Here is a 16458-nt window from a genome sequence, read left to right as displayed (position 1 = left end):
AAGTGCCCTAAGCTGTCCTGCACTGACAAGGCGGACGGGACTTGTTCTGTCCCCACCATGCCCAAGAGCGAGCAGGAAACAGCTCTGCCTGTTCCCTGAATCCCAAAGTAGCTCATGGGTGCATCCCACAGGCACAGCCAGGGTGCCCATGCAGTGGTTCTCTCCCAGGACACCCAAAAGGCAGCTTATCAGTCCAAGTGTCCCCAAGAGGCATGGCATAACAGACCGCAAGGCTTAAAAGGCAAAGCTGACAGCAACTGGGACAATCCTCTGGCAGCAGGAGCTGCCAGCATGTATTGCCATTATTATGTGGCATGTGCTAATGAGGGGCCCTCATTTGCTTCAGAGTCTGTGGGCAGAGATCTGGATTACAAGATCCTTCTGTGGGTGGGGAAAGGAGTTGACTATTGCACAACAGCACCGGCAGCAAATCCTTGTGTGCAGAGCTGAGCCGCAAGAGGAAAGCGACTTCTTAACTCTCAATACAGTACAGGAGCAAGTGTCAGCTGATGCTGGGATGGAAGGACACCCCCCTGCCCAGGCACCGTGATTCTAGCTGAACACTAAGCCACAAAAATCATTTTATCAGAAAATGCCCTAATTGTCTGTGAACAAAAAAGCTTCAGATAAAGCAGGCCATCTCAGAAGAAGCAGGTTCCTTTGTTCTAGGCTTAGAAATGAAGACAAAAATCATGTAGCATGAACACTGATGTACCTACCTGAACTGGAAGACACTGTAACTCAGTGCTCAGCAGAAAACACTAACTGGGAGGTCTAATGGGGCTGCAAAAAGGAATGTGCAGCACCTGCAGCCTTGGGATCCCTACCTGCATCCCACAAACGCGCACACCCAAGGTGGCTGAAGTGCTCTGTTCACACTTCTTCATCTGCCGAGCAGCCTTCTCCTCGGACGCATCGTCTCCGTGCTGTCTGGTCCCCATCTTCAGATCAAGTACGCAGGGAAGCTTGAAGTGATGCACCACGTTCTCCAGCAAAAGGAACTCTGGGAGACACGTCAAGGAGAGCTCACCTGTCAGAGAGACCGCTCCCCCGGGCCACCACAGACAGGGACTTGGGCCAGCGTGAGATAGGGTCAGGCAACAAACAGATAGGAACCAAAGAACAGATGGAACGAACCGTCTGGGGAGGTGAGGAAAAGGACAAAATGCAAACAGCGGTGCCCAGGCTTTGACTGTTGGTAGAAGAAGTGAGCCTGGCAAGCAGAATGGCCAACAGTAAACAAGCAGGTCACACACAGGCATACTGGAAACTCAGCAGGGGGAACCAACGAGCAAAACGCTGGTGTCAGGAAAGACACGGTATGCTAGTAAAAATTGCCGATAGGTTAAGGGAGAGCTTAAAGTCTAATCAAATTAGCAATTTAACCATATGGATCAACAATACAATCCCCACGGACCAAAAACTCAAGGCTCAAGCAATAGCACAGTATTGTTGCTATTGGCCTGCCCAGAACAGCAAGACTATGGGGAAACTGGGGAGGCTACAAAGGCAGGAAACAGAACAGTAATGGGAGCCTTCAATTACCAGCACGCACAATGGGCAAACCCTCCATTAGGGCACAGTGCTGAGAACAAACCCCAGACAATCAGTGCAGCAGCTTGTCCCAAAGGGGAAAACACAACCCTGAAGTTTGCCCTGCAGGGCACAGTTCAACATGTTACACTGAAATGGCAACCAGAGCACAGCTAGGTTAAACCTGCAAGGAAGTTTAACATTTCAAAAAAAAAAAAAAAAAAATTCTATCATCAACGATGTTTGATTTTGAAAGAGGAACTTCATAAAAATTAAGGAAGTGTGATTAAAAAGAACAGGACAGCCAAAGAGGATTACTTCTCTGCAAGTGATGCAGACTATTTAAAAATAAAAGCTGGAGGCTCAAAGCACATGTTTGAGAATAGGAAAAGGAAGCCTACACAGTTAAGATGATGAAGAATACAGCTATTAAAAGTAAGTTTGTTTCTATGTGGGGAAAACAGAATCAAGCTCCAGTAGGTGAAACAAAAAAAACCCCACAAGCTGGCAAGTTCAGGACAAAAGCACGAGGAGTCATTTGTGAAGGCACAGAAAATAACAAATCCATCTTCAACCATATGAAGAAGCCAGTCAGACTGCCCAAAGAGTTTAAAGACAAAGGACAAAAGGAGCTACAGAGGAGGGGGTTGGGATGGGCGGGGATGTGAAGAGACCCCCCCCTAAAAAGAGAAATAAGTTTAATATTTTGCTTCTTTGTTTACCAGGGAAAAGCTTACAGATTCCCAAGCAAGAACACTCTGAGTTCAGAGAATTCTCAAACTGAAATGCCAAGAGAAGAGATCGCCTGCCAAACAGAAAATAAAGAGGTGTGCAAGTCATTTAACACTGCTTTAATACCAGGAGACTGAACAGCAGCCACCACAACACTGATTTGCGGAGATCTGGGGAACTACAAACTAGCCTGACTGGTCTTACAGCCAAAGTTGCCAGCAGGGTCTTTCTGTGGAGATCCATGCTCTTCAACAAGTGATCCATAAAAGCGAGTGAACAGCAAGATGACAAATTTGCTCAAAGTACCAAGCTACTCAAGGTTGCAAAAATGAGGAACAGTTGCGAAAACTCCACAAGGATCTTGTGAGACTGACTTGGCCATTAAATGGGCAGGCGAAATTCACTAAAGTTTACAGGCAAGATGATAAACATAAGGAGAAAAAGATTCTTAATGCATAAAGCAATATAGAGACAACTATTACCAGTCAGGAATGGCATCTTGGGGTAACAAAACAGCATTTAGAACAAGAGAGTTTGTTAGGAATTATGAGGGAGGGGAGAGGCAACAGCATTAAATCTCTAGTTCACCTGCATCTTCTGTATTGTCTGCAGTTCTGGTCACTGTCTCCAGAAGGATACAGCAGAACTGGAAGAGACTCAAGAAAGGTGACAAGGACAAACACAGCTCCCTCCCAAGGGATTACCAAACAGGGTAGACTTGCATCAGCTGCCAGGCAAAGCCTGACATGAAGAACTACAGTTCAAAACATAAACCAACAAAGAGAAGGCCCAGAGTAGAAAGAAAAACATGAGATCTAGTCAGAAACCTGGCTTCTCTGAGCATCAGTGTCAGACATTAGTGTCACTGTATGGGAAGCGGGAAGGAATAGTGAAAAGAAACACGTAATACAACTTTGGTTGTGTGAAGGATAGGAAAGCCAAAGGAAATGCAGGCCTAGCTGCCTCAGGCACAAACATGTAAGGCTGGGGCAGCAGCAGCAACCTGACACACTCAGTTCTGCTTCCCAAAGGATACTGTAGAGTTTTCGGTCCTTGGATTCTGACCGCATGCGGCTCAGCTGCTGCTTATGACAGCGCAGGCTCCAGGGGTTATAGCTGATCTTTTCAGAGCTCAGACCGCTGTTCCCATCCAACATCTGAAATGGAACATCTGAATGGATGTGCAAGTCCACCCGTGGACTCTTCGTTTCCTGGATGCTGCTGGTATAAAGACAGAACAAACTTGCCTGTTAGAATGCATGCATTCTCCAGATACTTATGACTGTCACATCCCCCCCTTGCACAACTATCTCCTGTTCCTTCTCCTGCTCCACACTTCACATAATACAAACCTTCTTAACAGCAAATCCTCACTAATACCCTGGGCTGTGGACCCATGCTCAAGGATCCGGTCTATCTAACATCTCTGCTAGGTTGTACTGTAATTGACAGAGTAAGCAGGAACACTTGTTTCTCAGGGAGCTCTGGCTGCTGTGAGGAGGCAGAGACTCATATTGAAAGTACCCTTGGAAGAAACCTCTGGATTAATAACCAGGTGGACTTAAGAGTGTTTCAATCTCCTCCACATGCTTGGTTCCACATCCAATAAACTGCCAAAGGTTATCCTGTGTCAGAAGCATTTCACATGGATGAGTTTTTCCTGAAGCCAGCAAAACTCCTGAGACAGTCTGCAGTGCCATAGTGTGCCAGGCTAGCAAGTGCAAGACAGCCTGGTCACTGTATGGAAGCACAAAATGTCCTCAACAAAAGGAGCACCAGAGCTGAAAGGGGAAGAGACTTCCTGCTCATCATATTGTCACTGGCCCTGAAAGTTTTACCTTTCGGTGCTGTCACTGGCCAGGCCAGGCTTTTCCTCCTTGTGCTCAGTGCCGCTGCTTGATCTGTGAAGGCTCCGACGTGAGTGCTTGCGCCGTGGCTGGTCCCTCTCTGGCATATCATCTTGCTCCAGGGCCTCGTTCTCCACATAGGGATAGGCCACCAGGTTAATGTAGCCATCGCTGTCTCCCTCAAAACAGACAGATACCACACCTGCCAGAGAGAAGTGACATGTCAGTTCTGTTTCCCAGGGGAGGGAACACACAACCACTAGCACCCAGATGTTTAACAGGAGAGAGGAAAATGTAGCTCACAGAGCAGCAAAGCAAATCCAGAGCAATGAAAGGAGGTTCAAGACTACAAGAACCCAGATGTTGTCATCACAGCAGAGAGGAAAAAACCCCAAATAGTGCTCTGTGTCGCTACCTGAGTGGACAGGCAGCAGCAGCAGGGTAAGCTCTGCCACCCACAGGAAATTAAGGACAAAAGCGCAGCTGGTAGGCTGAGGGATGTGATTATTTCCTTCCATTCAGTCTTGCAGCAAATGTTGTCAAACTGGAGAAAGTCAAGCACAGTCAACCAAGATGCTGAGGGGGGCAAAGCATACAAAATATATATCTAGTTCATTTGGATAAGTATCAGTGTCCTGCAGAAGCATTCCTGTTGTTGACAAGGACATCGCTAGCCAAGGAGGAGCGTGCTTTCTCTGCTAATGGAGCTCTCCAGCATCTGAGCTATGATATACAGAGCTCTGAAGCTGAGGTGACACCTGCCACTCTTCTCACAAGTCAGCCAGTCTTGCAGAAAAGGGATCTGCAAAGGTCCCAGGGCTTCCTAGCAACAAAAACAGGGGGCCCTGGAAGTAAAACTACCTCAGCCAGGTGCAGACAAAGTAGGACCATTTGTGTCCTGTCCCATTTGACCTTCTGAAGGCTCCTAGAAAGCACCATAGTCCAAGGGAAGGTATAGATCTTTCACAGCACAGACTAAATGTATCTAGCTGGCCAGCGACAGAGCAGGACAGCTGACACTTCTAGTTAGGGCTGACATCTTCATCTTTGGGACTCCCTCAGCCCTGAAAATGAGGCTATCAGCCCATCTCCTAACTCGCAATGACAAAAATCTTTCATTAGCTTGTCACTAGTATTGAGGAGCTGCCAGGAGTATCAGATGCTAGATGCACTGAATCAAATGATTCACCACAAACGTGAAGAAACCTTGCACTGCTTAGCTGATGCAGGCCATCACGTTACTGTCCCTCCTTTTTCCTTATTGCACATGACAATGCTAACAAGGTTCAGGCGGCTTAAGACAACTTCAGAGCAGTTGAGGACTCCAGCACGTCACTACATAAATGCCACTCCAAGTACTTTGGCTGCCTGGACAAGGTCCTCAAGATATCTCTGTGAAAGGCCAATCTTACAGTAACATCCAAATGCCCATATAAGAAATATCATCCCCAATAGTCTTCTCCCCCAGATCAGCAGGAACAATTTCTGGGACTATCAGGAAACTGCACGGGATTCTCAGACAAAATCCCACACTGGGGTGGAGGTGCACACCCTATGCCTTTAGGCTACCAGGAAGTATCTGACTTAAAGATGACAAGTCTCCATCTGGACTATCAGTTTCATCACTTTTAAACACATCTCCCAAGGAAAGCCTGACACCATATCAATTCTAGTAACTACAGAGGCTTTAGCTGGGATTTCTGATGGGTCACTAGAGCACCATATGGCCCCAGAGTGGCTCGAGAGTACAAGAGGACCTGTCTGTTGGAGACTGTATCTTTCATTCATGACCTGCATACAGACACAGGTAGGTAAGCTGACACTGCTTTGAGACCTTCAGGCTGCAGCCAGATCAAATGACAAGACCCTGAACAGATGGTGGTCCCAGCTGTCTGTGAAGCACCATCTTGCCAATGCCACACAGTGGCAAAGAAGCAGAGGCAATAGGAACACTGAGTCCCCCAGAAGGCTACCTGAATACAAACACAGGGCAAAAAGCATATCAAGCTTCTGAAAGATACAGATGAGCTGCCATCCTCCTACAACAATACAGACACTGGAAAATTCCATTCCTTCAAAGCAGATGGGGATAAGGCTTCACCTCCGTGCTGGGTAAGAAACACTTCCTGCTTCAGCAGCTTTCTGATATGGGTCCATAAAAGAGACAGGATAAGGAAGCAATAAATTACGGGACTGGAATATGCAAATGCTCAGTATACAATCTAACTTCATTTGCTCAAGGTCAAGGCTGTAATTGACAATAACGTGGTAGTAAAATTACTTCAGTTACAGATCCATAACCGTAAGCTTCAGACTACAACTGTCACACTGCATATTCTCTATCTAGAAGGAGAAGCACATTGAACTCTGCATGCCTACAAAAAAAGACTTCCTTCTTTCCAACGCTCCTATCAAATTGCTAGCCTGCAAAAGAGAATTGAAAAACAACAAATAAAATGACACCAAAAGACAGCAAGGCATCAATAGCTGCAGGAACATGAGGGGTCAGATTTTTGAAGCACGTAACTGCATTCTGGAATGACAACAGGCCTCACCTTTGTACTCGGGTGTGAATTCCTTCATTTCCGGGGGCAGAGATTCATAGAAGCGCTGTTCTCTGGTAATGAGGGGCTTGCAGACAGTATGGTCATCATAGCGCATCATGCTGCTGTGGCCGCCCACCTGGTGAATGAAAGGCTCCAGCAGGACCCCCCGGTCTCCAGATCGAGTGGCATTCTTGCCATACTTGCCCACTTCCATGGTTTGACAAACACACATTGCGTTGGGCACCAGTTGCACTCTTGGAGCATGGGGAGAGCCACATGGGCTAGAAGGGGTACCTCAGCAGCAGTCAGGCAGCCACAGGGGGGGAAGTCCTGGCAATCTGCTTCCTTACAATGACCTGAAAAAGCAAAGGAGATTCCTGTGAACAGAGGACCACTTGCATTCACTCCCTGTTGGTTCAGAAAAGTTTTTGGTATTTATTTATATTCATAACTGTTCCTCTTCTGTTCTCTGTTTACATCCCACTTGTTCCAGCATGCTCCTCACCACCTCTTTAATCCTGCAGGTAAACACACACTAATTCAGAGGCAGTCTCATCTAGAGCTTGTCCAATAGGGTTGACAGAGACAGGGAAAGGAGGAGGTATGAGTATTTTGAGCCTCCCATCTTTAGAAAATACTATTTCCTTCCTTATCAGTAAAGCAACGTGATAATGGAGCACCAACCCCAAGTTACAGCAAAATTAAAACCAAGCCCACACCGGCCTAGCAGTAACAGTGACTGACACAGGCAGAACAAACATTTCAAGAATCTGAATTCCACTACCTTGTGCCTCTGCATTTTTAATATCTAAACGACTAAATAATTCCTGCTCACCTCCTACTCTAACACTGTTTCCTCCTTTACTGACTCGCTTCTCTTCAAGCTATGAAAGACCCTCGAAAGAAGACAGTCATTCTGTCGCTGTGCATATGCTGTAAATGAATGGATTCCACTCAGATTCTCTCCTTTGTTACTCTAAGCCCTTCAGGACAACAACTATTTCCTGATGCTTTCACAGCACCTACATGCACAACAGGTCCCTGATTTCTAGAGGTAGGCAAGAGAGATCACCAAATCCAAATGAGATTAAAGTGCTTTGGAGAAGACGGATGCTCTTTTAACGTTTGCAGAGTGCCCGGCACAGCCACAGGATGATGGAAAAGTAAAGCCATCCAAATTCTCTGCAGATGATTTGCCCTTTCCAGCTTAGAACATAGCTGCTCCTGAGGCTGCTGGGGAAAATACCACAGGATTTCCTCACAACAATGAGTTATCCAAAGTTTTCAGTTCAAGAACCGTATGGTGACTACAGTTTCTGAATTTGTCAAATTTCTAGTTTCTTAGCACTGCCACAGCCAAGGGCAATAATTTAAGAACTGAGGGATCTTGGAGGCCTGAACAAGGGACACAGTTCAGGCTGTTCCTCATCTAGCCACTGGATGTCTCCACAGCTACACAACACTGCCAGGCTGGGGGAAGTTCAGGATGAAGATGGGCTCTTCTCCCTCCCCTCCAATTCAATCATGCAAGAGATGCAGCTCAAGAGATTCAAAAGGAGGGTCAATACTTCATAACATGTTTAACCCAACCTAACCCAAAAGCTCCCTGCAACAGGACAACACTTCCTCTCCCTGTGCGCACGTTCCTGCTTGCTCCCTCGCACTGGATTTTGGGATAGTATGAGTGTACGTACATTTGAGTTGAATCATCTCACTGATCCAATGGAAAACATTTCCTTTTGTGGTTACATGACCACACAACTACATTCAGTGTCAGGGGAACAATGTGAATATTTAGCTGGCTTTTGGGGGGGGGGGGGGGCAGGGAATAGGAAGGCAAAAAAAGCCCAACAACACAGATGGTTCCTCTCTGTAGCAATTCTATCAAAGTCTCTTCAAAGTATCCTTCAAAGTCTCTGTCTCCTAAACTCACTCAGAGCCTAAGTCATATCACAAAGACAAAAACATGCTGTGGATTTCTCTCCTCCCTCTTATTTGCTTTATCATCAAGAAGAAATTTCAGCAGCAGAGGCTTGCTTACATCACATATATTTTAGTTTGGTTTAATGATAGTTAATATACAAGAACAAGCAAGGTGCCAGCATCTGCAACAGATCAGCACTTCATAGAATCAGACAAATGCTTTACAAACTTAAATCTCCCCTTACTGACATAGCTTTGTCTTGGATTCAGTTTCTTTTGTTTTGCCAATGCCTAAAGCCGAGTTCTCAGTTATTCCAAACAATATAGGGGACAAGTTTAACTTCACACCTTCCTGTAGTTTAAACTTCACAGGACAAGAGAAATAAGAGATTCATCTGTGCGGTAACAGTAGTTGCCATACTCAGGAGACATGCATATGATGCTCAGGTCTGGTACTAGTCCCAGTTTTCACTGAAAGCCAATCACAAAATGTCTCAGGGTCTCAGTTTTGACAGTGACAGAAGGAAGTACTATTATCCATAGTTTAGAGAAGGGGGATTATCTAAGCTGACTCATTAGCCTCATACACCTTCACTAACTTCAGATGGAGATCACAAACACCCAGGCAGACACACCCCCTGCAAAGCCCACACAGGCTGTTCTCACCATCAGGAGTGCCTCACCTGGGGGCTACAGGCAGATTTCAGCCATCAGAGCAAGAGATTTGAACCCTTTGCCTACTTTCAGCAGCCTTCTTTCCTAAAGGTGAGCAACAACAAAGCATATGCCACCTGAACTATTCTGAGGACAGCAGCCACCCACTCTGCAGAGTCCCTCAAGCCTTCTCCACTGCATGCCCTAGAGGTATCCATGAGATGACTGCAGTCATCCAAGGGCTCCTGGGAAAGTGGCAATGAAAAACAGGCTGCAGCCACCAAGAAGTACCCCAGGCTCACTGCTAAGTACCCCACCGGCCCCAAGAAAACCCAATATGACAAGTTTCAGATGTGCAGGCACACTGGGAGTGACAGCCACAAAAAACAAAACCAAAAAAAAAAGGCCCCCAAAAAAAAACAAAAAAAAAAAGCCCCCCCCAAAAAAACAAAAAAAAAAAGCCCAAAAAACAAAACCAAAAAAAAAAAGCCCAAAAAACAAAACCAAAAAAAAAGCCCAAAAAACAAAACCAAAAAAAAAAGCCCAAAAAACAAAACCAAAAAAAAAAGCCCAAAAAACAAAACCAAAAAAAAAAAGCCCAAAAAACAAAACCAAAACAAACAAACAAAAAAACCTACACACAAACACATTCTGTGGCTGTGACAGAAGAGGAGCCAGGCACCAGTTGGGGAGAGATTCCAAACCCAGTTAGAACTGCTCCACATATTCATCCATGTGCTCTAAAGAAAACAGCAATATAGCCAATATATTCCCACGTACAAATGAATGTGAGAAAAAATATTTTGTGGCAATTAGCATTTCAGAGAACATTTTTAAAGATGAAGCTGTCTACAGAGCTTGAAAAACAGACACTTTATAGCTTAGATACAGCTTAGTGTTTTTCATCAGACTAAATCAAAGTAAATGGTTATTACTAAACATGCACTCTATCCGCAAAAAGACAGAAGAATCCCAGCAGTTTCAAACAAATATAAAGCAGAAAACTATCTGAAGGCCTAAATATTACTTGTCCTTCCTCTATTACACAAAGGCACAGGTTCAACTATTTTACCTGGCTTATAAAATTCAGAGTCCTTCCAATTATACTGTAAAATGCAGTGCACAATCCACACAACAGCTTGAGGGTTCATCCAGGCAGATCCTTTGGTATCTTCCAGTGCCACCACTATAGCTCAAACAGCAGTAAAACATTCAGGCTAGTTTAGCATTCCCCCTTCCAACAGACTGAGCTATAGTCAGCAAGACAGATCACCCATCAAGCCAGACTCACAAGAAGTGAGGGGTGAAGTTCAGGAGCAGAGTTATTGGTGACTGCAGAAGGACATACCACATCCTATATTCCATTATCCTCCCCAGTACAAAATTCTTGTACTGGAAGAGAATTTGCTCTGCAATATTTAAGTCTAGATGCCTATTAGTGTATCTGCTCTCAATTTGTACTGCATACCTCACTGTTCAAACACTTACTTTTTAGCAGGATGGGCATAAAGAAGAGCAATAAGCTGTATTTTCTGGTAGTAACACAAAATATTTCCAAACAAAAGTCAGGAATACACACAAGGTGACTCTGCTCTTCCTAACCATTAAGTGGGGTAAACCCTGCCCTCAATACGAACATTACCCTCCAGCCAGGAATACACACCTCCACAGAAACACTGCTGTGCACTTGAAGACCCAGCCAGAGTACTCCTGAACATTACTGAACCCTGGCTGAAGACTACCGATGTCTTACCAGACCACCACCAGAATCAAGGAGATGCCTGCTCCTGCCAGTTCACAGCGCCAGAGCACTGCCACCTGAGGATGCCAGCACAGGAACAAGCGAGTGGGAAAAGCAGGGATGTCTTCTTTGATGGTGTAACTTAAGGTGACAGGGAAACTAGCCTCAGAGGTCACTACACACTTGAGAGGTGGGGGCAGAGAGCTGCACTGCAGTGGGTGTGAGAATTACTGCAAACTGCACCACGATGCTGACGTTCCCACTCTTTATAAGCCGTCTTGTATGGGAACACTGGCAATGCTTCATGACTCACTAGTAAAGCTATTTTCCAAAATAAAAAGGAGAACAAACATTTAAAATTGTGATGTATTACATGGTGAGAAAGCTGACTGCATTAAGCCCTGTTGACTCATGCCTTCACTGTAAGCAGCCTGCACGTCTGTCTTTCCAGCATCGCCTTGGTGCGGCTCCTAGGACCGTGGCCAGCCCTCAGGACCTGCGGTGATGAAGACTAAGGCAGATGGCCACTGACGATTCTGGAGCCAGGCCACAGGCAAGGGATAAATACTGACCTCAAGGTCACACTGACAAAAGTTTGACTTTCCCTTAACAACCCCAAAACAGTCAGGAGCAAAGCACAGGAATACAAAATACCAGTACACCAGGCATCCGGACAATGGGTGCCTGGTGACTGCTTCTTGTGAGCTAGTCTTGTCAGCAAAGAGAAGCAGCAGCTAGCACCCATGCTGAAAAGCACGGTGTCTTCCAGTCACTGGACTGGATGACCCAACTTCTACAGAAGAAAATCCAGTCTAAGAAAAAAAAGTCTCCCACTGTGCTATGAGATCAGCTTCCCAGCACAACAGCTGACCCAGAGGCCTGAGATACGTCTGTCTAGTCAGCAGAAAACGGAGATGACCCCTGGGACCCCTGGGCAGAAAACACAACTCTGCAAGAACCCGTGGCAACGTTTAGGACAACTAGAAACATTTGGCCAGCCTCGTATCCGGGAAGCTACAAACCCTCCTAGACTGCTTGAGCACATAGCTTTGAATCCTGAGCCTTCCCCTGCATCTTGTCCAATGCTTGAACTATTACCAAATACAGCCCTTTTTGGACATGCTGCCCTCACCAAGGCAAGTGTAGCTCTTCAGATCGAGGCCAGATAGTAGAATACAATCTGCATGCATGCATCAAAAGCAAAACAGAAGTCTTAAGAAAAGCTGCTGCAGAATGCCAGCTGAAGAAGAGAATGCCAACAGCGAGGCTGGTGGAGGAACTGCAGTAAACAAAGGCCACTGGAGAGGACAATAACCACTAAAAAGGTGTGCTCCACCCATGAGCTGAACAAAAGCATGCTTCCTTCGCCAATACTTTTCCTGCCTCAACAACAGGTCACAAATGCACCAACTGCCAAAGTGTGCACAAGTTAAGAGCCAAGCTCTACTTTAAGATAGAGCTTAACTGAACTTAGAGAAAGGACCACATGGAAAATAAAATCAAGCTTGTATTACAAGTCCTTCAGCACACCCTATGCTTCTGTCTCCTAGAGATCTGAAGGAAGACTATTTGTGCCATACTTGAACACACCAGTCAAAAAGCTTTAGCACCTCTGCCAGTAGCCTGCGAGACCAAGAATTTTCTCCTCTTCTCTTCCTAAGAAAGGAGCGGAAGCCAAGCCTTTTTAGCTCTTTCTGAAGAGAGAGAGGCTGTGCTATGCACTTTTAACTATGGCTGGAATGCCTAAACCACTCGTTAAAACCAGTGCCTAGATCCGGGGTTAAAGGCAGCTTTTTTTCTTGGAGGCCAGATTAGCAGGAATTGCAAAGGCTCTTCTGCTGTCACCTACACATAAAGCATGGCATGCTTTCAAGGAGGGACAAGGTACCTGAAGTCCCCTAGGGATCTAGACCCAGGGCACAGACAATACCTGTTTTCTCACACTGGCATGCTACAGTGGTAGCTTCCCTTTTTTTTTTTAAGCCAAGCCTTAGCACACAACAGTGCATAGGGAACGTCTGCCACGTTTATCAACATACGGAGCAGGTGCTCTGCAACGCTTTGTGAACATCTGTCATGCAGCTGTCTGCAAGTGAGGGTAACCAAAGCCAGGGCTCAAACGGCCTCTTCCAGCTTGTATTCTTGTTCGGCCTGACGCTGCAAAACCTGGCACTACTGTGATAACATCAGGCTGGGGAGCAGGAGAGAACTGCACATAACAAGGACGATATAAGCTGATTTAATTCCCTTGCTGCTCTTTTCTCCAGGCTTCCCCTTCTTCACTGGAGAAATGCAGCACATTGGCAGGAGGACACAGGCTGCCCGGGGACCTGCCAGTCCTTGTCACCGCTATCAGTGTCACTGCAAAGGGAGGCTGAAGGAAGGTCCAGCCCTGGTCTGGTCATCACCACTTTCCTCTCCAGTAGGCAGGGAGGATGAGCGAGAGGGAGCCAAGCTGCTGAATCCTGCTGCACCTCACCACAAATATACCCTGCCTCAGTAGTAAAGGGCACCTTCCTCCTCTGTTCAAAAGCACTGGCTTCAGTCCAAGCCTGAGTTTCCATAGCAGCAAGACCTGATTGAATACGTACATGCATTAACAAAGGTTGCTTTATCAGTACCAGCCCAGAAGATTTTCTTCCAAGCTTGTGCCTAGGAGAGCAGGGTCATCCAATATCAGCTTTGCATTTTATAGGAGATGAGAATGACACATGCTTTCTAGAGAAGAGCTTAGGGAAGATCAATACTTGTGAGGCCTCATTGCTCAGCTTTCTGTGAGCTAATTTCTGGCTTCTCTTCATCTCATTTACAAAGAGGAAAAAAGTCTCTGCTGGATACAGGTTATTTTTAAACTATTCCAATGCAAATGCTGCTGTTCGGCACAGCTCTCAAATCCAACAGAGACAGTTAGAAAGCAACTTACTTTCAACAGTCACAAACCATAAGGAATCAACCTAACCCACCAAGACATTTCTTGAATTCACACTAGTGAAGGGGCTCAGAAAACTCAACATGCTCATCAGCAGAAAACTAGTCCTTGCATTCATAGCAGGGAAGGGGGCAAGGAAAAAAAAAATTAAAAAAAAAAATCACATCAATCCCATTGAAGAGGTTTGGCTTAAAAACTAACTTGGAAAGAATTTGTAACTCAACTAACAGACTGAATAAGCAGAGGGAACAACTTCACCTCCCGCCTCATGCTGGTAATAAAGCATACCTGCTCTTCAGTCACAGACCTTCCCTTCTTGCCAACAGTGAGGCTTAAATAAGCCAGCCACATCCCTAAGGAAGTCCTGAAGGACTGCACAATCATCCAGGTAACTCCACCCAAATGCCTCCCCGGTAGGAAGATGATGGAATAACTATGCTGAGTTCAGCACGATGAGCAGTATGTTCAGAAACACTGCACTTTCATGTCAGCTGTGGGTACCAAATTCTACAACCTCAACAGCATCAGAAGGTGGGACAGATGAGCAGGTAAATGCACCACACTAATCTGCTGACACTAAGAGAATGAGTCAGAGCTGGCGATGCTTATGCTGAACCAGAGGACAAACACACCACACAGCAAGCCACTGGCAGAGAAAAGGAAGGTACGATTTTTGTGGTAACATGCACAGAGCTTAGCCAGATGAATGGCACTGGGGAAGACTGCTCAGTGCCAGGGGCAGCCCCACCAAACAGATGAAAATCCACTGCAATCAGGTGAGTGGCAGTCTCAGGTTTGTGCCACAACAGGGGTGAAGAGAACAACTGGCACCTCCTAAGTAAGTTCTTATCTCATCTTCTCCTAGTTAAAAATGCCCCAGAAGTCCTTGGTGGTGTCAAGGCCAGAGCCAAAGAAGACAGTTCAGCCTAATCACCTACAGAGTAACTGCTGGCCCCTGAGCCAGAAAGATGCTTTCATCATACACGTGTGCAAGCACTTTTGGAGCTTGAGCTCCCACTCACACCTTCACACAGACTCGACAAGTAAAAAAATGGTTGTGCACCTTAAGCTTGTGTCCCTCAGGGCTCTTAGCCAGTACAGACACCTGGAAGGCTGGTGAGAAGATGGGACAAGATCCTCCCAGCTTGTGTTAAGAACAAGAGGAAACCTCCAGCAAAAGCACCAAAATCCTAGAAAAGGGAAGTACTTGTGCAGCAATAAAATCAGTTTTCAGGCTTGAGGGGGTGGCTGACAGGAACTGAAAGGAACAGTCGATGTGCTGCATCTTACACCTGCCACACACAGAAAGCAAAGCACAGAGAGGCCAAAGTGAGGGTTCTGCAACAGGAAAACCAGTCAACTCCCCCAACTCAAGAGCAAGGGCACACATATACTCCACTTTCAGACCATATGTGGGCTGCCAAAGAAGAGAAAGAAGGGGTGTTTTCTGGCTCTTTGCCCTCCACCATTTCATAATGAATCTTCAGAAGATAAGGGAAAAACAAGAGAGAAAAAACAAGACCTAAACAGAAAAACAAAATATATAATCTATTTGAAATTAAAAGTCAAGCAAAAAAGTTTCATCTGCCTACACTTCATAATTTTTTTCTGCTTTCAGAATCTGTAAAAACATTGAATTAAGGAAGAAAACCTAGGTGAACAGCTAGGCCTCTAGCTCTCTCATAGGGGAATGACAGTCAAAAAACACACATCAAAAGCCTGGTCCGCACAAGGAAAAAGTGCATGTTGATACTTTATTCATCCACCACATTCTCTCTAGTTTGGTAAAACAGGGCAGATTTTAGGGTGGAGACAACCGCTTGTCTTGGTTGCTCTTTAAAGCAATCCTCCACAACGAAGCAAACTCCATCCAAATGCCCGGCTTTAAAAAAAAATCCAATATTATGTTCAGATTTCTTTCGGCACTGATGGAGCCAAATCAGTTTCCAATTCCTTCTTCAGTTATTTCTTCAGACCATGGATACACAAGGCAATCCTTCGATAGCTGCACCAGCATAAGCAGCACCCTCCCACTCAACTCTGCTGTGCTGGTACAACTGTTTGCAGTCTCACCATGAATCAAATTAGGAAACTGATCGCAGTTAAAAATAAACCAGCACTTTGTTTTGTTTTTTCTAAGGATTACTTTTCAACCCAGGTCAGATCCCCAATCTATTGTACAGCTGTACAAACAGTTGTATCAGCACAAGGTGCCTGAATTGCTGATGGTTATCCTTGTGCCTAAAGCCAACGTTTGCATTCCCAGCTCACCTCTTATTTCATGGCTGCTGTAGAACAGGATTACTTACTAAACTGAACACGTAGGGTACTTTATTGCCACAGCTTGCAACCACGTGGAGGGTCTCTTTAATGAGACAAAATGAGGTCACACTGATGCATATCCTACAAGTAAGGCATGGCTACTGAGCTCCCTTGAGCTGTTGCTTGTCCTAAATTATATGTCATTTTTGCAGTCTGCATGCTGAAATAAATATAAAAACATGACTAACAAAGTCACTGATGCGAATGAACAGCTTTGGGCCAAGTTCTGAA

At 45.6% G+C, this 16458-nt stretch overlaps 1 protein-coding gene across 8 annotated transcripts in view; it reads right to left on the bottom strand.

Annotated features, from left to right (window-relative positions):
* The window catches only part of IP6K1 (inositol hexakisphosphate kinase 1), a 39143-nt gene that overhangs the window by 2663 nt on the left and 20022 nt on the right, over positions 1-16458 (bottom strand). For 7 of the 8 annotated variants that reach the window (XM_069769658.1, XM_069769657.1, XM_069769661.1 and 4 more), the window contains 4 exons: positions 6668-7014; positions 4104-4314; positions 3302-3486; positions 828-1003 (listed from right to left, as the gene is read on the bottom strand). In XM_069769658.1, the coding sequence (XP_069625759.1) occupies positions 828-1003; positions 3302-3486; positions 4104-4314; positions 6668-6890 (795 nt within the window). In that variant the 5' untranslated portion in view covers positions 6891-7014. The remainder of the gene's footprint in view (positions 1-827; positions 1004-3301; positions 3487-4103; positions 4315-6667; positions 7015-16458) is intronic. The other variant, XM_069769663.1, reaches the window with a different exon arrangement.

The sequence above is a fragment of the Haliaeetus albicilla genome, chromosome 24, assembly GCF_947461875.1.
Source record: "Haliaeetus albicilla chromosome 24, bHalAlb1.1, whole genome shotgun sequence".
Classification (NCBI taxonomy): Eukaryota; Metazoa; Chordata; class Aves; order Accipitriformes; family Accipitridae; genus Haliaeetus; species Haliaeetus albicilla.
This window is presented reverse-complemented; position numbering and strand designations above follow the sequence as displayed.